A 22,185-nucleotide genomic window follows, 5' to 3' on the forward strand; every position below is an offset into this window, starting at 1 on the left:
GCATTACTTGTAATACCACCAGGTGAAGCCTTAGTTGCTTTTGACATCCATCTGAATACAGAAATTGGCCCACTCTGAGAGCTTGCTCCCAGCACTGGTGTTCGTGTAGCCCCCGCAGCAGTGGTTCCAAGGGTCCTCAGTGGCATGGGTGGGTGGGTGGCATGGGTGGGTGACACAGACCTGCAGAAGAATGTTAGAGGAGCTTTGACTCCCAGCTCTCGTTTTTCTCATGGGCAAATGGGGTGGGAAATGGTCCCTTCCCAGAACTGCCACTCCCTGTGACTGCAGGATGGACCAAGAATTCTCCAGGAGGCTCAGCATGTCTGAAGTCAAAGATGACAACAACGCCTCAAAGACACTGTCAGCAGCTGCACGCAGATCCTTCTTTCGAAGAAAACATAAGCACAAACGCAGCGGGTCCAAAGATGGGAAAGACCTCCTCGCCTTGGACACCTTTTCCAATGATTCCATTCCACTCTTTGAAGGCAAGTGACTGAGCTTGTTTTTCCAACGAGCTCTCAGGATTGGGTTTGCTGTTGAGCACAGAATCCATACAACAATGATTTAAACAAGGTAGAGGTTTACTTTGCTTTTGCACTGAAGTAGTCTAGAGTTAGATGTCTGGGTTGGAATGGTGGTGCTACTGTCTTCAGTCAACTCTCTGTAGGATATGGCTTTCTTTGCAGCTCTAGCCATCACATCCATGTTCCAGCAGCAGGAAGAAGGAAGGGGCAAGGCAAAATGTGCCTTAGCTGAGTATGCCTCTTTACATAGCTCACTCAGAAGCCCCACCCCTCCGACTTCTACTTGCATTCCATTGGCAACTCACATGTGCAAGAAAGTTGAAAAGGCACATTGCTAGCCTGCAATACAGGTTCTGTTAGTAGGGAAGGACAGGCATTAAGTGGGCAAAATACTCAATGCACTGCTTCTAGTTCATTTTGGCCATATTATAGGCTACTCAGTGGTGACCAAGGACTACTAGTCTCTGTAGATCTTTGCCCTTTTCTCACCTTTGTATCTGTTAATAATTTCTACAAGATCTTCCCAGGCCTGGGTGCTCATCCAGGCCTGGAGTTGCATATTAGGGAGTTGGACATCCCCTGGCAGATGGCCCTATAAAGCAGGAGGTGGCTTCTGAAAGTTGCTCCTCAGACTCTGATATGTGATCACGGTCCTAGAACGTGGACCTTTCTGAGTGTGGAGGTGGCAATGAGTGGCATAAGGTAGGACAGCCTGTTTTCTTCTTCCCTCTCTTCCTCCCTTCCTTCCTTATTTTTTTATTTTTATTAAAGATTTTATTTATTTTTAGAGCGAAGGGAAGGAAGGGAGAAAGACAGGGAGAGAAACATCAATGTGCGAGAGACATCAATCAGTTGCCTCTCGCACACCCTGAACCAGGGACTTGGCCCACAACCCAGGCATGTGGGAATTGAACCAGTGATTTTTCGGTTTGTAGGCCGGCACTCAATCCACTAAGCCATACCAACCAGGGCTTCTTCCTTGTTTTTAAAATTAAGGTCTTTGGCACAGTGAATTGAGTGAATCCTACCTTTTTCATGGCTCACTGTCATCTGAGTCAGGACAGGTGTTGACATAGCACAGCCCATGGACCAAATGTGGCCCACTGACTGTTTTTAAAGATTTTATTTATTTTTTTAGAGAGAGGGGAAAGGAAGGAGAAAGAGAGGGAGAGAAACATCGATTGTGAGAGAGAAACATTGATCGACTGCCTCGAGCAGTGCCCAGACTGAGGACCAGACCTGCAACCCCAGCATGTGCCCTGACCAGAAATCGAACTGGTGACCTTTGAATTTGTGGAACAATGCCTAACCAACTGAGCCAACAAGGCCCACTGACTGGTTCCCTATGGACTGTGTGCTGAGAATGAGTTCCTACATTGTAAAATGTAAAAATGGCAGCCTTTTGGCAATAATAATTACTTGATTTTGCCTCTTGGCCTTTTAAACCTAAAATATTTACTAACTTGTCCTTTGCAGATGAAGTCTGCTAACCTCTTGATTATGGCAAGTTTACTCGATTATTTAATTTTTATTTCTTTGACCTCCACTTTCATATTCCCCCTTCCCTTTTCTCCCATAGACACCATCTCTGGTACATTTGTTATATGTTCAATGGATATATTAGTATCTTTGAAAAATAACCATTTGTCTTATTCTCCTTTTTAGTTTGTCAGTTTTTTGAAATTGTCTTTAGGTGCATGTATCTTTGAATTATTATATCTTCCAGTAAATTGACCTCTTATCATAGTGAAATGTACTTCTTTATCTCTAGAAACGTTTCTTGCATTAAAGTCTACTTTGTCTGATATTTTTTTACCCATTTTATTTTGATTAGTGTTTGTACAGCTCATCTTTTTCTATCCTTTTACTTTAAACTGTCCTGTAACTATATTTAAATGTGTCTTACAAGGAGCATATGGTTGGTTGTTTGTTTTTTAACCCATGGTGACTAACTTTTTTTTTTCATTTTTTTTTTTTATGAAAAATAGACACATTTATTGAACATACAAGAAATATTGTCCATAGGACAATGATGCCTCAGTTTTTTTTCATTTTATCGAAGTATACGATAGGTATGGTAAAGTGCGCATATATTTACAATTTGGGAAGTGCCTGACCATTGTTTCCTTAGAACTACTTCTGTGCTCTTCTTTCCTCTCTTTCTATATCTTTCTTACTTCTTTGACCATGTCCCACATGTGTCTCCCCCCCCTCCCGCCACCCCCGCCCCCCGCCATTTTCCATCTTTTTTTCTCCATGCTTCAGCCTGGATGTTTTCTGCCAACCCTTTACTTGTTCATCAGTGCTTCTTCTCTTGTGTCCAGTATGTTCTTATTTTGGAAAATGCATATTTTAGTTTTAGTATTCATTTGATATTTTTGTGGTAAAAACATGTATCATTAAATCTACCATCTTAACTATTTTTAAGTATCCAGTTCAGTAGTGTTAAGTGTATTTTTGCATTGTTGTGCAACAGATCTCTAGAACTTTTTCTTGCAAAACTGCAACTTTATACCCACTAAACACTAATTACCCTCGTGTCTCCCCACCACTCTTGACAACCATGCCACCTTTTTTCTATTTCTATCATTTTGACTACTTCAGATACTTCATATGAATGGAATAATACAGTGCTTGTCCTTTTGTGATAGGCTTACTTAGCTTGCAAAATTTTCTTGAGGTCCATCCATGTTGTAGCATGTGACAGGATTTCCTTCATTTTTTAAGACTGCATAGTAGTCCATTGGATCTTTCTACCATATTTTCTTTACCCAGTCATCTCTCAATGGACATTTAGACTGCTTCTGCCTCTTGGCCGCTGTGAATAATGCTGTATGAACATGAGTGTGCAAAAAACTCTTTGAGATCCTGCTTTGAATTCTTTTGTCTATATACCTGGAAGTGGGATGGCTGGATCATTTGATGATCCTGTTTTTAATTTTTTTTGAGGAAACACTATACTGTTTTCCATAGTAGCTATACCATTTTACTTTACCATAGCAGTACACAAGGGTTCCACTTTACATTCTTGCTAATACTTGTTCTTTTTCATTCTTTAGGTAGAGGCCATCCTAATGGGTGTAAGGTGGTATATCGATGTAGTTTTGGTTTGTATTTCTCTTATTTAGTGACATTGATTTTTTTTGAAGTATTTAGATCACTTTTATTTTTTTTAATTTATAAATCATGTTTATCCTATTACAGTTGTCTCAATTTTTACCCCTTTACCCCCCTCACCCACCCTACCCCCCTCTCCCACTCCCACAGTCAATTCCAACTCTGTTGTCTATGTCCATGTGTCATTCATACATGTTCTTTGTCTAGTCCCTTCCCCTTATTTCCACCATTGTCCTCTTTCCCCCCTCCCTTCTGGTCACTTTGTCTGCTCCATGTTTCCATGCCTATGCTTTATTTTGTTCGTTAGTTTATTTTGTTGAATAGAGTCCACTTATAGGTGAGATCATATGGTATTTGTCTTTCATCAGCTGGCTTATTTCACTTAGCTTAATATTCTCCAGTTCCATCCATGTTGTCACAAAAGGTAGGAGTTCCATCTCTCTCTTTTTCTTAAATGCAGACTGATTTTATTTATTTTTTTAAATGTCAAAGTTAATTATAAAATATTAAAAAATTTTTAAACCATTATAAAGTCTCAGCAATTAAACCAGCGTGACACCAGCACAGACATAATCAAGTAGATCAATGAAATATAATGAACATTCTAGAGACAAACATATATCTGATTAATATATGTATGATTAAGTTGATATTTCAAATAATGGATAAAATAAGGCTTACTCAACAAATAAGGTGCATGGGCCACTATTACTTGACATAAAACAAATATAGAGCCCTATTTCACACATTATACAAGAAATATTCAGGTGAGTTGAAAATCAATATGTAGAATCTAAGGAGTTTTTGAAGAAAATACAAACTAATATTTTTCATGACCTGAAGTAAACTATTCAACCCCAGAAGCTATAAAGTAAATATTGACAATATGACTATATTAAATATTTAACTATATAGTAATATACATATAAAAAAAGTTAAAGGACCAGGAATAGAATAGAAAAGTATTTGCAACACATCTAAAACATGGTTAATAGGTTTTCTGTTTTTGTTTTTCTTTTTTTAGGGAAAAAAGTTCTACAAACCTTTAACCAATAAATGGCTAAAGAATACCAAATAGTCATTTAAAGCTTTTTAAAAAAAATAATAGAAATACACTAAAATAGGTTTCATTCCAAAAAATAGTAAAGGAACAATTAAAATAACATCATTGTCACAATCCGATTAATGAGTATTAAAAATATTGGTAATATCAAGTATTGGTAACTCTGAAAGGAACTGAGTATTCATAGACCCTTTTTCTTCACTTTAAAGCAGTCCCTTTAGCATATTTTGCAGTGCTGGTTTGGTGGAGGTGTATTCTTTTAGCCTTCTTTTCTCTGGAAAACTCCTTATTTTGCCTTTCATTTAAATTGAGAGCCTTGCTGGGTAGAGCAGTCTTGGTTGCAGGCCTTTGCTTTTCAATACTTGGAATACTTCTTGCCATTCCCTTCTGGCTTGCAGTGTTTCTGTTGAGAAGTCAGCTGCTAGCCGTATTGGAGCTCCCTTATATGTTACTACCTCTTTCTCCCTTGCTTCCTTTAGGATTCTCTGTTTGTCTTTGATATTTGCCATTTTAATGATGATGTGCCTTGGAGTGGGCCTCATTGGACTCCTCTCAAATGGAACCCTCCTTGTTTCCTGGGCTTGTGTGCCTTTTTCTCTCCTCCAATTGGGGAAGTTTTCCATCATGACTTTTTCAAACAGGTTCTCTATCCCTTCCTCATCCTCTTCTCCTTCTGGTATCCCTATTATACGGATATTATTATGTTTCAGGTTGTCCTGCATTTCCCTAAATGTCTCTTCATTCTTTTTGAGTCTTTTTTCATTTTCTTGCTCTTTCTGGGAGCTTTTTTCTACCTTGTCCTCCAACTCGATAATTCAGTCCTCAGCTTCATCTAGCCTGCTTTGGATTCCTTCTACTGTGTTATTCAATTCATAAATTGTATTCTTCATTTCCTCTTGTCTCTTATTGATAGTTTCTATGTCCTTTTTCATGCTGATAGAGTATGCGATATGGTCCTTGTAGTTTCCCTGTAGTTTTTGGAAATTCTCTCTGAGTTCTCTGAGCTCACCGAGCTTCCTTAGAACCATTGTTTGGAACTCAATATCTGATAGTTTACTTGCCTCTATTTCATTTAATTCTCTTTGTGGCGATTCCTCCTTTCCCTTCTAGGGGGGCATATTTCTTTTTCTTCCCATTATTTGTGAGACTCTTCTCTTTTGCTTCTGCTTCTTAAGTTGATCTGTCTTGATTTCCTGATTTTGTGGTGTGAACTTCTGTGGTTGGAGACCGCTGTTTTTACTTTCTGGATCTGCCTCTGATGATGTCAGATGTTGACCCTGTCTGACCTTAGGCAGTCTGTTCGAGACTTCCAGTAATCTACTGTTTGTGGCTCTCTCCTTCAGCTGTTAATCTATTCACTCTGCACTCAGCAGGGTGTCTTAGCTCAGGTCAGGGGGGAGTCCCTCCTGGGGGCGGGGTTATTGGGTCTTCTCACACTGCTGCTGTATAGGGGAGGAGTCCACACTGGGATCCCGCTGGCTACTCTCTCTGTTCTCTCCCCAAAGCCTCCATCCCCAGTCTCTCAAGTGTCTCCAGACCTCTCTGCGCCCCCCTTTAGCCAGGGATCCATTGTCTGTGGCTGCCACTCTGCACTCAGCAGGCTGCTTAGACAGCACAGGGCGGGGTGGAATCCCACCTGGGGGCGGGGCTACTGGGTCCTCTGACGCTGGTGCCGCTCAGGGACAGTAGTCTCTGCCTGAGCAAGATGGCTGCTGCTGCATGGGGTATGAGTCAGCACTGAGATCCTCCCAGCTACTCTCTCAGTTTTTTCCCCAAAGCCTCCTTCCCCAGTCTCTCCTCAGGTGTCTCTAGCCCACTCTGCCTCCATGTTTGACGGAGACCAGTGTAAGAGGCTGCAAATAAAAATTTTGCGTTGGCCCTTTAGAAGGCTCTTTGTGTCTTCAGCCGCCTGTCTCTGGCAGAGAGCAACCCTGCCGCTTTTCGCAGCTGGCTGTTTTCTGTGTGCTTTTTGGGCTCTGGTGCTGTGGGCTAGAGATCCCCGCTTTTGGTTTAGACCCTGTTCTTCTCAGGGGAATCCAGCTGGCCATTTCAATATCCTGATGCTGCTGCCCGTGGGCGCCCTGCCCGCCTTCTCAGGTCTGTACCGCACTCCTTACCAGTTGGATTGCGCTAAAGCCCATTCTCCTGTCTCCAGGGTTACAAGGCTCCTCTCTCGCTATTGTTCAGTTGTTTGTTCCAGGTGGTTTCTCCACAGTTTAGTTGTAATTCCAGGTTGGTCCTGGGAGGAGGTCAGTGTGACTTTCACTCACTCCTCCGCCATCTTGATCTCCCTGATTATCTTTTTTATATGCTTTTTGGCCATTTGTATGTCTTTTTGGAGAATTGTCTACTGAAATCTTTCACCCATTTTTATTTTTAAAAAATATTTTATTTATTTTTAGACAGAGGGGAAAGGAGGGAGAAAGAGAGGGAGAGAAATATCAATGTGTGGTTGCCTCCAGTGCGCCCTGCACTGGGGACCTGGCCTGCAACCCAGGTATGTGCCCTGACTCAGAATCAACCGGAGACCCTTTGGTTGGCAAGCCAGCGCTCTGTCCACTGAGCCAGACCAACCAGGGCTCCTTCACCCATTTTTAATTGAGTTATTTGTCTTTTTGTTGTTGAGTTCTAGAAGTGTCTTGCAAATTTTGGATATTAACCCCTATTAGATATGTATGCAGATATTTTCTCCTATTTTAATAGATTGTTTTTTCATTCTGTTGATTGTTTAACACACAAAAAAGGTTTTAAATTTGATGTAGTCTCATTTATCTATTTTATTTTGTTGCTTGTGCTTTTGGTGTCATATCCAAGAAATCATTGCCCATAGCAATGTCATAAAGCTTTTCCTCTATGTTTTCTTCCATTTAGGTATTTAATCCATTTGGGGTTAATTTTTGTATATGGTGTATGATAAAGGTACAGTTTTATTCTTTTGCATGTAGATACCAGAGTCTTCATTTCCCCATTGGTGTGGTCTTGGCACCCTTAGCAAAACTCACTTGGCCAGATATGCAAGAGTTTATTTCTGGGTTCTTTATGCTCTTCCATTGATCCATATATATGTTTTTATGCCATTATCTCACTGTCTTTGATTACTGTTGCTTTGTACAGTGGACCCTTAGAAATTACAGTTTTGAACTGTATGGGTCCACTTACATGCAGATTTTCTTCATAAACATAGAGTTGGCCCTCCATATACCCAGGTTTCGTATCCATGGGTTCAACCAACCATGGATCAAAGAGAGTATTTTCAATCTGCAGTTGGAATATTCAGTGCCATTTTATATATGGCACTTGAACATATGTAGATTTTGGTATCTGTAGGGGGTCTTAGAGACAATCCCCCACAGAGACTGAGGGACAACTGTAGTTAAGTTTTGGGTGAGTCAAAGTTACATGTGGATTTTTAATTGTGTGTCTGTGGGGGGAGGGGTTAGCACCCCTAACCTCAGTGTTATTCAAAGGTCAACTGTAGTATGTTTTGAAATCAGGAAGTATGAGACCTTCAGCTTTGTTCTTTTTAAGATTGTTTTGATTATTAAGGGTCCCTTGAGAATCCATATAAATTTTTGGGTTTTTTATAATATTTCTGAAAAAAAATAGGGATTTTGATAGGGATTGCATGAATCTGTAGATTGATTTGGGTAGTATGAACAGTTTAACAATATTGAATCTTCCACACCAAAAGCATAAAATCTCTTCCCATTTATTTGTATCTTCTTTGATTTCTTTTTGCAACATTTTGTAGTTTTTAGTACAGGTCTTTCACTTCATTAGTTAGGTTTATTCCTAAATATTTTGGTTTTTAATGCTATAGTAAATAGGATTGTTTTCTTAATTTCTTTTTCAGATTGAGCATTGTTACTTACAGAAATGCAACTGATTTTTGTATGTTGATTTTTTATACTGAAACTTTTAGCAAATTTTTATTAGTTTTAACAGTTTTATAATGCACTCTTTATGGTGTTCAACATAAAAGATCATATCCTCTGCAAACAGATAATTTTATTTCTTGGTTTCTAATTTGGATGTCCTTTATTTCTTTTTCTTATCTATTGCTTTGGCTAAGATTTCCAGTACTATGTTGGAAATCTTAGTGGTGATAGTGAGCATCCCTACCTTGTTCCTTTTCTTAGAAGGAAAGCTCTCAGTCTCATGCCATTGACTATACTGTTTGCTGTGGGTTTTTCATACGTGGTTTTTATTATATTGAGGTAGTTTCCTTATATTCCTAGTTTGTTGAATGTTTTTTGTTGTAAAAGGGTATGGAATTTTGACAGATTTTTTTGCATCAATTGAGATGATAATGTGGGTTTTGTCTTTCATTATGTTAATGTGTTGTATTACATTGATAGGTTTTGTGTATTGAACCATCCTTGCATTCCAGGTGTAAGTCCCATGTGGTCATGGTGTATAATCCTTTTAATATACCATTGAATTAAGTTTGCTAGTATTTTGTTGGGGTTTTTGCATCAATTTCATCTGGGATATTGGTCTGCGGTTTCCTTTTCTTGTGTCTTTGTCTCTTTTAGCTCTCAGAGTAATCAGAGTAAACACATAGAATGAGTTTGGAAGTTTTCCTTCCTCTTCAGTTCTTTGGAAAAGTTTGAAGAGATTGGTGTTAATTCTTCCTTAAATGTTTGGTAGAATTCTGTGATAAAACCATCTGGAACTGGGCTTTTCTTTGTTGGGAAGTTTTTTGATTACCATTCCTATCTTGTTACAAGTTTGTTCAGGTATTTTATTTATTCATGATTCAGCCTTGATAGGGTGTATGTTTTTAGGAATTTTTCATGATTTCTAGGTTATTCAGTTTGTTGACATATAATTCCTCATAGTATAATAGCTTCTTTTAATCTTTTTTAATTATTTGAAATCTGTTGTAATGTCCCCGCTTTTATTTTTAATTTTAGTTATTTATGTCTTCTTTTTCTTCATTTGTCTAGCTATGAGTTTGTCAGTTTTGTTGATCTTTCCAAAGAGTTAACTCTTGGTTTCATTGATTTTTTTTTCTAATTGTTTCTCTATTCTCTATTTAATTTATCTCTGCTCTTCATTATTTCATTCTTTCAGCTAACTTTGGGTTTAGTGGGTTCTTTTCCTGGCTCCTTAAAGGGTATAAAGTTAGTTTGTTGATTTGAGATCTTCTTTTTCAATGTTAGCATTTATTGCTATAAACTTTCTCTCTTAGTACTGCTTTTGCTGCAAAATTTTGGGTATATATGCTTTGTTTTCAGTTTCATTTGTCTCCAGATGTTTTTTAAGTTTCCTTGTGATTTTTTTCTTTAAGCCATTGGTTGTTAAAGAGAGAATTGTTTAATTTCCATGTTTGCAAATTTTGTTTCTGCTGTTGATTTCTAGTTTCATCTCACTGTGGTCAGAGAAGGTACTTTTTATGATTTCATTCTTAAATTTGTTTACTTGTTTTGTGACCTAACGTGATCTATCTGGGAGAATGTTCTATATGCACTTGAAAAGAATGTGTATTCTGTTCTTGGGTAAAGTGTTTTGTATATGTCTGTTAAGTCCATTTGGTGTACGTGTTGTTCAAGAGCTCTGCTTCCTTAATGACCTGCTGTCTGGCTCTATTCATAAGTGAGAGTAGGGTACTGAAGTTCCTATTACTGTGTTGCTATTTCTCCCTTTGGTTCTGTTTTGATGGTGGGGCAAAGGTATAATGGATACCATAACTAGAAGGTTTCTTAAGACTAAAGGATGATGCAGGTAACTCCATAGACTATAGTAGAATTTATTATAGTGTAATTTATTTACCAGAATGTAGGATCAGAGCAGACAGATAACCCAGCAATCTATGCAGGTCATTCTCCATTAATAGAGACAGTCCTTTTTTTATAGTGTAACTCAGATACTAGTGATTGACAAGACAAAGGGACAAAGAATGCAGTACAGGGCAGGGCCATACCTCATGGTGGTCTTGTGGCCAATGATTGTTTATAATTGATGTTATTACCAGTTTGATACCCATCTGTTCACAGCCACACCTGTAGTTTTGTGAATATTTGCTTCCCATATTTGGGGGCGCTAATATCAAGTGCATATATACTTAAAATTGTTTTATCTTTCTGGAGAATTGACTCTTTTATCATTATGTAATGTCCTCCTTGGACTCTGGTGATAGTTTTAATCTTAAGGTCTATTTTGTTTGCTCTAACTATGCTCCCCACCCCCCGGCCCCAGCTGCTGTCTTTAGGTTCTAATTTGCAGGAAATGCCTTTTTTCTATCTTTTTACTTTTAGCCTATGTATATTCTTTGATCTATAGTGGATCTTTTGTAGACAAAACACAGTTGGGTCTTGTCTTTTAATCCTTTCAGTCAATTTATTTCTTTTAATTAGAGCATTTAATCCATTTACATTTAAACTAATTACTGATGGAAGGACTTACTCTTGCCATTTTGTTGTTTTCTGTATGTCTTGGAGCTTTCTGTTCATCTTTTCCTTATTTGCTGCTTTTTTGTGTTTTCATTAATTTTTTTGTAGTATGTTTTAGTTTGCATCTCAGTTCCCTTCATGTATATTTTATAAATATTTTCTTTGTGGTTACCATTGCAGTTCTATAAAAACATCAAAGTTACAGCAATTCATTTTAAACTGATAATAACTTGATTTCAATCTTGTATAAAAACTGCTTTACATCTCTGCCCCACCTACTTTATGTTATTGATACCGATTACCTCTTTTTATACTGTGCATTCATTAGTATAGATTTATAATTACTTTTAAGCCTTGGTTTTTAATATCTGTACTAGATTTAAGAATGATTTTTGCATCGCTACAGGTTCTCTGTTTGTCTGTATATTTGCCGTGACCGGGGAGTTTTATATTTCCTCTGGGCTTCTAATTCTGGTTGGATTCAGTGACTAGTGAGATGCTCTCCAGACCTCTGGTTCTGTAATTATGAGGACTTCTGATGAGGCTGATTATCCAGGGAGGAATAGGAGTCTTCTAAATTGGTTACTTGCCATGTGGAATGTTAGTAGTCGTCACTTGATCCTTGTTCAAGTCAATTGAAGGAATAGTGACTTAACTTTTATAAACAGGGAAATGCATACATAGATGTGATGTATCCGTGAGCAGAATGTTCAGAGGAATAAAGGGGGTCAATGTGAATCAACACAGATGCATTCCAGAAACAACAGCGAGTAAGAAAGGGAGTTGCAGAGTGCCTATGAGCGGGTCCAGGGGGTGCCATTTTTGTTGAATACATACACACACACACAAATTTTCTGGTGTTTTTGAGCATATAAATTACCAACATGTAAGAATAACAAACATTTGGAAGGGTGTACTGCCAGCTTTTAATCATGCTTGCTTCTGAGGAAGTGGTGGGGACCAGTCCCAGAGAAGAGGTGTCAGAGAGCATGTTTGGCTTTGTCTCTTGTATTTTAGTTTCTGAAAAGGGATGTGTTCATCCCTCCTGGAGAAAGTTCTTGGTCTCAGGCATCCTTGGACCCCTTAGTTAGAATGCACAGGCATTCCTGGGCAGTGAATGTGGCCACCCAGCCCTCCCCGGCCTTGCTGGCAGCAGGTCAGGTCACCAGGTTGAAAAGTACTGTACTGAAAGCCATCTAGATGTGCATGAATAATCATTAGTCCTAAAAACCACATGCATGGGTACAGTGAGGGATGAGGAGACATGGCTCACGTCCCCACAATTCTGCCCACGAGCTCAGACTTTATGGAACTGAGGCTGCATATCGTACTGTGCTGTGTTCACTTAAGCCACGCTTCTGACTCCTCTTTCCTCGTCTCCTAGTCACACGTTGCTGTACAGCTGGGTCCACACGTTCCAGGCTGAACCTCTCCTTGACCCTTCCTCACAAACCCCTCTTAGACTCCCCCCAACCTCAGCTCTGCCCCTGCCCATTGCTGTCTCCCACTGTCCCGCCATACTCTGCCTGAGGAACTGCTCCCATCCCACCTCCCTCCTGGGCCTTCCTCGTCTCTTTATCGTCTGATCCAACACAGTGTTTGTTTAATCCCTTCCCATCCCTGGGATCGCTTGTTCTGTTGCCTGGAGTTGTTGGGCAGCTCTTGTGCGGCTATCTTTTCACATGGTGCTGTGTTATGACACTAGTTAGAGTATGAGCTTAGTAATGGCAAAGACTGTGCTTTATATACTTTTAAAAGTGTTTCTGAGAAGCCAACACTGTGACTGATGCTGGGAGGTGCCTGCAAGTATTTGTGTGCTGGTTCTTAGGCCATGACCTCCTGCAAGGACTGAATTATTCTGTGTGTATCAGGATATTCATTTGACTGCTGTGTTTGAGACCAAACAACAGTGTCTGAGGCATGATAGGGAGCTGATTTCTCTGCCATGTACATGTCTGAGCTGGTGGGTGGTCCCAGGGAGACAACCCTGTTCTGGGGGTTATCCAGGAACCCAAGTCCCTTGTCTTGTGCTCTGCCATTTCCTGAGGGTTGTCCTCATCCTCAGGGTGAGAGCTGGCTCACAGCACCTGGTTCTGTTCGTTTTGGCCCATGGGGAGGGGGCCAAGGAAGTGGGACTTTCACCTCTGTGCATTGTACTGGGCAGGTCTGGGTCACGTGACCACCAATCTGTAGGGGAGGCCATACCTGCTGAGCTCTGAGGGGTCACCTCTCTAGGGAGCAGAGAGTTGGTACTGGGGGTAGTGTGAGCAGGCATAAGACAGAAGGACGTTTCAGCATAAGGAAGTTTGAAATCATTCCAGAGTGATGCCCAGGATGTGGGACTCTCAGTGCTAAAACTGGGCAACTCCCAGGCAAACTGGGGTGAGTGGGTCATTCCTCCTGGCTCTGGATTTGTGGAGTGAAGGGGGCGGGCCTGCCCGGAGTATAAAAGGCCAGGGGAGCGGTGTGTCCCTAGCCACTGTCGCTCCCTTATTCCAAGTGGGTTCCCATGACACTGCCCCTCTCTCTCCCTCAGATGCGGTGAGCCTTGCCTATCAGCGGGTCCAGAAAGTAGACTGCACCTCCCTGAGGCCCGTCCTGATTCTGGGGCCTTTATTGGACGTGGTGAAGGAAATGCTGGTGAACGAGGCGCCCGGCAAGTTCTGCAGATGCCCCCTTGGTAAGAGGGCCCCTCTGTGCTGTGTCCATGTCCACTGTCTCTGGGGGCCGGATCCCGCGGTGTTTCAGAGCCCTCCTAACTTGGGTCAAGTGAGTAGCTAAGTGAGTAGCATCTGGTTCTTTCTCTGGAAGACAGGACAGTGGGACTGGGGTTCCTGATGGCACTTCTGCACAGTGTTCTTCCCCAGAACATGCCGAGTGCTGGGGTGTCCTAATTCCTGTGTCTGTGCTTTGCAGAAGTGATGAAGGCCTCCCAGCAGGCCATCGAGCGAGGTGTCAAAGACTGCCTGTTTGTGGACTACAAGCGGAGGAGTGGCCATTTTGATGTGACCACAGTGGCTTCCATAAAGGAGATCACAGAAAAGGTACCTGTTGCTTCAGGCAGAGGGTTCGGTGCCTGTCTGAGCATTGGACTTGGACTACCCTGTGCCTTTGTCCCCTGCCCCGTGCAGCTCTCAGACCATCACTGAGCTCCCCTGTGTCCTTTAGTCTTGGTGAAGCTGTTTGGGACTTGCCCCCAGTGCTTCTGTGTGCTTCCACTTTCACAAAGAGGAGGGGAGGAGTCCATGTGTGCGGGTCTCCTCTACCCCTCTGATGAGAGCTTTGAACTCTAAGAAGGGCCTCTCCCAGGGAATTGTACAGCAGGGTCCCAGCTGTATCTGCTGAGCTTGTGCGCAGAGCTTTCTGTGTACCTTATTCTGGGGACAAGGCACAAGGCTTCTCTCAGGGCCCCTGCCCCTGAGAGGGCCAAGAGCTGTCGCTGTGCGTCTTTAGGCCCTCAAACGTTATGGAGTCTATTTGCCAGGTAACATGAGGAGAAGTGGGGACATCCACAAGGCGTGTTGGAAAGGCTGCCCTTGAGGGTATGGGCACTTCTTGGCTCCATCCTTCTCGGTTGTCCATTGGGCTCTGCTCTCCTCCCCTTAAATGAAGGAGCTGTGAGTGTAGTTGGGGAGCATGAGCTCCAGTCAGTGGTGCCCAGGAAGTTAGCCTGCTGGTGGTTGGGCCTCTCCCTGGAGCAATGGGAGACTAGGGAGAGCCACAGACATGGTGCCCGTGGTCTTCCTTTGGCTCACACTCTTCCTGAGGGCTCAGAGGACCCCAGAGTACATTTTGTCACAGCCCTGCAAAGACAGATTCGCCCTTCCTCACATCCTCATAGGCACTGGGGAGGTTCTCGAGTTTTCATTTGGTCTGGCAAAAGTGAGGCTTCTGAAGATGGGCTGGGGTAGTGCTTTATGAAGTTCCCCATATTCGGGCAAAGGCAGGAAAGGAAGTTTGCAGTTGGCCATTCAAACTCCACTCAGCTCTGGCTGAGTCTTGACCCCATCAGAGCTGACAGTTTGTGGGGAGAGAATTTACAGGGTAAACTTTCCCCACTGTTTGTCGTGTGTGGTCTTAATAAAAGAAGGTCTTGCTTCCTTGTTCATGGGTAGAACTTTGTTTTTATTTATGGAGTCAGGTAGAGTAGTGTGAGGTGAGAGGTGGGACCCGGTGGTAGCGGAGAAAGGTAGATGGTGTCCCCAGAAGGGCTCCCGTGTTTCCGAGGCCTGGTCCCCCAGGCCTGGTCCCCCAGGCTTGGCCCTGGCTCTCACTCTCCACCATTTCCCCTCAGAACCGGCACTGTCTGCTGGACATCGCTCCCCACGCCATCGAGCGGCTACACCACATGCACATCTACCCCATCGTCATCTTCATTCACTACAAGAGCGCCAAGCACATTAAGTAGGTGGCTGGCTCCTTGGGGGTCAACCTGGGGCCTGGCTGGGGCTGCTGGCTCAAACAGCCGGGGTGGCAAGGGTGGGGGGTTGGGTTGCGGGAGAGAATGAAATGGACCTATTGGCTTTGAAACAGGCAGCACATGTGGGAACGACCCTTCCACCTCAAGCCACTGTCTCACATTGAGAGTCAGGCTGTGTTAGCCTAGCTCAGCCTGTCCCTCCCTACCATCCTTCTGCCGTTTGGGTGTTGGCACAGTTCTGAGCATGTCCGGCTTTGTCTGCAAAGTTCTCTCCATCCCCCCGCCCCCGCCCTTTCCCATTCCTGCCTCTCAGCTTGGTGCTTGCAAGGACACAGGAACTTTGTGGCCTGGGTTAGGTCTAGCGCTGCCCCGAGCAGGCTTGTGACTTGGATGACTTTGCTCTCACTGACTCTCAGTTTCACTAATGGCTGGGCTAACAGCTCATCGAGGCTTCCCTCTATTTTGCCTTTTCATGCTTCCAAGATTCCAGTACATGTTCTTGGGAGCACTGGGGTGTCTGCTTGCTATGTGCATGCACTGGGGTGCCCACCTCCCACCTCGGCCCAGAGCTCCTCATGAGTCTTCAAACTACTGCTGTGCTTTATGAGGGGAGCACACGGGGTCCCTGAGGCAATGGAAATCCCTGTTACTCTCGACACAGGGAGGGAGAGAAGGGCCTCGGGGAAGCAAGAGACTTAGCTTGGTTCCCTGAATGTCCCTACAGGGAGCAGAGAGATCCCTTGTACCTGAAGGACAAGGTGACTCAGAGGCATTCCAAGGAGCAGTTTGAGACGGCTCAGAAGATTGAACAGGAGTACAGTAGGTACTTCACAGGTAGGTGTGCACCTGGCTCGGAGAGGAGCAGCAGGCAGCGGGGATGGAATCAGGTGTCCCAAAGACATTCTTCTTAGAAGTGGTAACAGCCCATGCTCTCTGGATGCCTGCAGATGCTGAGTAAGCACTGGCATTACAGGTGTTCTGATTGTAGGCACAGGGCAATGCCAGAAATGTTATAGGTTGAAAGGTACAAAGTTTGCTCATTTGGCCTCGGGTCATGGTCTGGCTGGCGTTGTCCACCCAGAGTCTTTTGCATGTGCAGTCGCAGGTCTGTCTAACCGCCCTGTAAAATAGCCTCAGTGTTCCGAGGCAGCAGCACAGTGGTGGTGGCTGTGACTCTTGTCCCCCGCACCCTCCAGGGCAGGTCAGTTGTGCCATGAGGTTTGGTGAACAAAAGGTGCCTTTTTACCATCTCTGGTAAGGATGCAAACCAAAACAAGCATGGCTCCATTTCTGGGCTGTCCTTTGACTCTGTGGCTTTCAGCCTGTTCCATAAACATTAACCACTTTGTAGGGGGGTTAATAACATTGTGGTCACAGAGAGGTGGAGACAGTCATTTTAATTAACGTGTAGAGGGTGTTGTGATCTAGATTGGTACTTCTTGTGCAACAGTTGCTCTCAAAACCAACCTTGGTGCTTCTGTCTGTCTATGTGTGTATGTGTTTTAATTTCCAGTCCATCACAGATCAATATTTTAGTCACCAGAGAAATGAACATTGAAAACTCCAAAACTTATAAAATACAAGCTTTGCCTTTTTGTTTGTTCAGCAGGCATACCATTACTCTGTCACATTTCTATAGCAATTTGTAAACACTCCCAGCCATTCCCATACACGTACCTCGTGGCAAGCAGCTGGGATGCGTTTTGTCTGCTGGCGCTGTTGCGTGGAGCACACTGAGCGCCTTGGTCTTGTGTCTGTAGGACTTGAGATGTTGAAAGCCTCCTTCAAGGGCTGGGCCATACATGGAAGCACGCCATTTTCTTTGCTGGGAATCATCTGTGGTCCATGGGCTGTCCAGCTGCTGACCCACCTGTTTCCTGTAGAATTCTCCTGCCGGTTAGACCATCATAACACACCCCCAAACAGCTTTCCAATGCACAGGCCTCCCCATGGCAAGACTAGGCATACTGGCATGTCACACCAGTGGTTAAATCCTGGTTACTGCCCTATAGGGGCTGGGGAAGCCTGACAAAATTTGGCACCAGCTTTCATTTAAGCCCACATTTTCAACATCCTACTGAACAGTGGGCCAGGGAGACAGAAAAAAAAGCCAAAGGGATTTGTGTTTAATTCTTCATTTTTTTTTTTTCTTCCCCAATTTCCTGCTGATGGAAGAGAGTGGGACAGAAATGAGGCACTGGCTCAAAACAGGCAGGGAAACAGGAAGAGTAAAGGGTGTATTTGATTGCCTCAAACCTGGGGTCTTCCTCTGAGTTCAATGTGTGTGTTTGGGACTCTTTTGCAGGGGTCGTCCAGGGAGGAGCCCTGTCAAGCATTTGCACTCAGATCTTGGCATTGGTCAATCAAGAACAAAATAAAGTCCTGTGGATTCCAGCCTGTCCGCTGTAGGAGAATGCTGCGCTGGAAATGACTGTGGCTTGTCTGCCAGTGTCAATACCTGGCTCAGCTCCTTAGTGATTAAAAATAGAGTCTGTCTGTATATAAGCACGAAGGGGAAGGATCCATGAACGAGGACTCCAGAAGCGCCTCCCTTGAGACAGAGGGCCACAGACGAATGGGATCCAGGCCCAGCCCAGCAGCCTGTCCTCCTCTCACACGTGTGCTTTAAGACAAAACAAAAACACAAAAGACTTTAGAGAGGTTCAACACCAACCTTTCTTTAGCCAGCTGATCAGAAATGCTGCAAAGAGACCCTTTCATATCACAAGTTTACAAGCCTTTTCTAAGTATTTGGTTGTTGATGTTTACTTGAATGGCCCATGTTGTCGGTGCCCAGCCCCTGCCCCTCTGTTGATCCCGTGTTGCTTGGTTTTGGTTTCGTTCCTGTTTTCAGCAAAAACAACTCTGGAACCTCATTGGGGCTGCTTTGCTTTGGAAGGTTCCTGTTGGTGGGACCAGAGCTCTGAAAAACTTTCTGCTCCTCAGTGTCATCTCTTCTGGAAGGACATTGCGACTGCAGATGCCGAGCCATCTGCAGTGGCAGAACAGTGCCTTTGTGGGGCCGACTCGCCAGCGGCAGGGAAGCCGACATTGGCAGTCTTACAAACTTGTCTCTCAGACTTTCCCTCCTGCCTTCCACGCCCTCTCATTTCTTCTCCATCTGTGTTTACCATTTCAGCATTCTGTCTGGTCCATCGCAGCCTCTTGGGTTCAGGATGACAACTAATTCTGGGCAGGATGTTAAGCTGATGCATGCCTTTGGGTCCTCTTTTGATTCTGTAAATAGTGACAGCCCTTATCAGTGCAGTGTTGGCAGGGTACTTCTTAAGCTCTGTAGAGTGGGGCAGACACAGCAGCTTTTTTGGATGTGAAAAATGTTTGAAGCTTTGAATTGAGAGTCATCGGGGAAGCCTGATGATTAGTGTTGTCATTTTCAAAAATCTAAAAAGAGTGGGATCTTTTAGTCTTGGCTACAGCACTCACGACATGAACAAGAAGTACTCCATGAGGATGTCTTCGTTCGGGATTTGTTTGGGTTTTTGTTGTTGTTGTTTTTTTTTGTTTGTTTTTTTTTTTGTTTTTTTTTTTTTTTTTGCACTTCTGATGCTGGATGTCTCTGGCTGAAGATTTGATGTGGTTCCTCCCTGAACTGTGCGTCCTGTTAGTAATAGGTACTGTACCAGGCTCCATGTATGTGTCACTGGGGTGGGACCTATATTTTAATACTGTTCCTAACATTTCATTTTACTAGCAAGAAATCTTTGATTTCATTTTATTCTTTGTAATTCTAGACACTAGATTGTAGTTTAGCTGTACTGACATTTTTTAAAAAGGGATATATTTTCTTGCACAGTTGTTCAAAAAGAGACACGTTTCAGTCCTCAATGCTGCCCTTTGTTTTACAGGTACAAGTTTTCTAGCTCAGACAACTAAGACAAACTGTAGGCTGTCTCGAGGTCTTACTCGCATGCGCTCTGGCTCTTGCTCTGAGCTGCAGGCAGTGGGACTATGATGGTACAGTGTGCACAGGTACTGTTCTGACAGACTGGGATTTTCTGTACTGAAACCTTACTTTGTATCAAAAGTTAAACAGACTTTAGTACAATAAATAAAGGTCAATTTCTGTAACTTGTTGTGATAAAGATTCCTGTATGTCACTTGTTTCCCATCTTTTCCCGCTCCCTCGGCTTTCCTTTATTCCTAAATTCAAGATGACTTTCCTCCCCGGCGGCATATAACTGGAACTGGCTGATGGGTGAGGTTCTTTCCAGCTCTGGTGACAATCAGAAGCCCCTTTGACCTGCTGCATCAGCCTCTCTCGGACCTCTCCTCCCGTCCCCTGTGACTGTCTGCACATCCTTCCACCTGACCGTCACTCCAGCAGAGTGTGGGTCATGGCTGCAACCAGACAGCTGGTTTGTGTAAGACTCAGACCCTGCCCTCAGATGCTCACATTCAGTTCTGCAGGTTTGGGTTGGGCCATGAAAAGCAAAGGGGACAGGATCCCGTATTGTTCTCAGGGCCTCATCTTGCAAGGGGGAAAGGCCCTGCCCAGGCCCATGGAGAGGAGGGCCAGCCTGGCAGTGGGGCTGTGTTGTGATACCACTGAGCATTGCAGGACCCCCTGGAGTGGCCTGCCTGGGCCTGGAAGCCAGTGTTCCGGGGGGTGGGGGAAATGGGGAAAGTAGTCAGGAGGCCAGGGCTGGCCTCATTAAATGCTCTGTGGCCTGGGTCCCAGGAGAGCCCTCCTTTTCTGTTCCTTTTATTTGGAGAAGCTTGAGGAAAATGTTCTGGAAAAGCCTCTTGCTGCTTGTGGTGGCCCAACCAATGGGATCAGACTTACTGTTGGTGTCTCCCTGGTCATTTACTGCAGGTTCCACTGTGGGCCTGCTCTCGTCCTCACCTGTAGCCCATGGAGTCAGAGAGCTGTGTGGGGCCTGTGTGGGGCCTGTGCATCTGGCTGGGACACAGGACACAGCCCTCTACTCGTATGCACCCAGCCACAGAATTGCGCACGCACACCTCCTTGACAACCCAGACTGAGTGCTATTCTCAGAGTGGGCAGCGGCTGAATCCATTTTATCACCTATGAAGTAAATGGGTGGGGGGACATCGTTTGTTTTGGAAATGGTTTCTTTTAAAGAGCTCAGTTATGTTGTCCAAACCTTAAGAGTTTGCACTTGCAGCGTTATGATTAATTTTTTAAAAATATTTCTGTATTTTCCAAGTTTTCGATGGGAAACTTCATTTTATAATTACAAGGAAAAATCCACTACACCTTCTAAAAATGGAAGGCCAGTTAAGTTGCTGAGATCATAAACTTTCTGGATGCACTGAGGCCTTGCGGAGCAGCCCCCCGGATATACTGCCAAGCAACACTAAGGGAATTCATGCTTGCCTCTGAACCAAGCCGAGATGAGTGGGGATTGGGGTGGGGGGCGCTGCCACCTGAGTCTTTGGCCCACGTTGGTGACTGTCTCATGCAGGCTCAGATCATTCTGGAAAGGCAGAGCTGACTTTTACTTCCAGCCAGGGGGCCTTGGACAGATTGCTGTCTCTTGGCCTCCGCGTCGGGGCTTCCAAAGACCGCAAAGACTAGATGATCTGTAAGGACCCTTCCTGCCCACATCAGTGCTGGCTTCACTCCTGGCCTTGCAGAAGCTGAGCAAAACCCCAGCTCTGGGAGCCTTGACACCTGGGACTTTTCAGGAGGCTGGAGGAGAGCTTGACACCTAATTCTTAGAAGCAGAAACTGAAGGAGTCTGGATTAGGAGCCAAGTGCTGGCCCAAAGCCTCGGGCCTGTGGCTCTGAGACAAAGCTTGAGGCTGAGCAGAGTGGTTGGCCAACAGCAGTTTGGTGCTAGGAAGTTGAGCAGCCGCCTGCATTAGGTTGACAGGGCAGAGGGTCACCTGGGTCATGGATGCCAACTAAGGAATCACACACAGGGTGGGGCACAGAGCAAGCATAACGCACATTGGGAAGCTTGGCTGGCATTGGAATGATGGTCCTCTCATAGCGGATAGGGCTCCAAGTCTGAGCCTTGGGCAGGTGGCCTTCTTTATAGCTCCCTTCTACTAGTGTTCCAGCATGTGAGCTTCCTGGGTCTTCTTGTTTCAGCCCATGCTCTTTCATACCTTCCAGAATGTAGTCCCTGATCTCTTGATGGTTCAACTTCAATTCTTGCTATTTATTATAACTTTATATGTTTTTTTCAACTGTGAAATGTGTCATGTGTTCAAATGAACATATATAAAGGTATGGTCCAAAGAATAATAAAATGGATGGTGTATTGTCTTGAAGGAGCAGAACACTACCACTACCTTAGAAGCCACCTTAGGCCCAACCCAGATGAATTCGCCACATTTTCTACTAAAGTAATTTAATTTTCTTTTAATTTTCTTTATTTATTTATAGAGAGCGGAGAGGAGAGGAAGTAGGGGAGTGGAGAGAGAAACACCAATTTGTTCTTCCACTTATTTATGCATTTGATTCTTATGTGTGTTCTGACCAGAGATCCCACCCACAACCTTGACGTATCAGGTCAACACTTTGAACCAACTGAGCTACCTGGCCAGGGCCTGATTTGTTTAATCATTTCTTTGCTTTCCTGTTTTTACCCCCACCGGAGATATCTTGAAACAATATAGTGTTTAGTTTTGAAAACACTGGGCATCAAGAACAAATTTAGCTGTGTGGGGAAAGAA

The 22,185-nt window shown here is 43.8% G+C and overlaps 1 protein-coding gene across 1 annotated transcript in view; it reads left to right on the top strand.

Moving 5' to 3' along the window:
• DLG5 (discs large MAGUK scaffold protein 5) overlaps positions 1-19,526 on the top strand; it is a 125,850-nt gene extending 106,324 nt beyond the window's left edge. Inside the window, exons 27-32 of the mRNA XM_054572497.1 lie at positions 289-485; positions 13,636-13,779; positions 14,016-14,143; positions 15,394-15,503; positions 16,244-16,353; positions 17,825-19,526. Of these exons, the coding sequence (XP_054428472.1) occupies positions 289-485; positions 13,636-13,779; positions 14,016-14,143; positions 15,394-15,503; positions 16,244-16,353; positions 17,825-17,928 (793 nt within the window). The 3' untranslated portion in view covers positions 17,929-19,526. The remainder of the gene's footprint in view (positions 1-288; positions 486-13,635; positions 13,780-14,015; positions 14,144-15,393; positions 15,504-16,243; positions 16,354-17,824) is intronic.
• Positions 19,527-22,185: the final 2,659 nt, after the last annotated feature.

This window comes from Pteronotus mesoamericanus, unplaced genomic scaffold (assembly GCF_021234165.1).
Source record: "Pteronotus mesoamericanus isolate MK-2021 breed Mesoamerican mustached bat unplaced genomic scaffold, CSHL_Meso_final contig_24, whole genome shotgun sequence".
NCBI classification, from domain to species: Eukaryota; Metazoa; Chordata; class Mammalia; order Chiroptera; family Mormoopidae; genus Pteronotus; species Pteronotus mesoamericanus.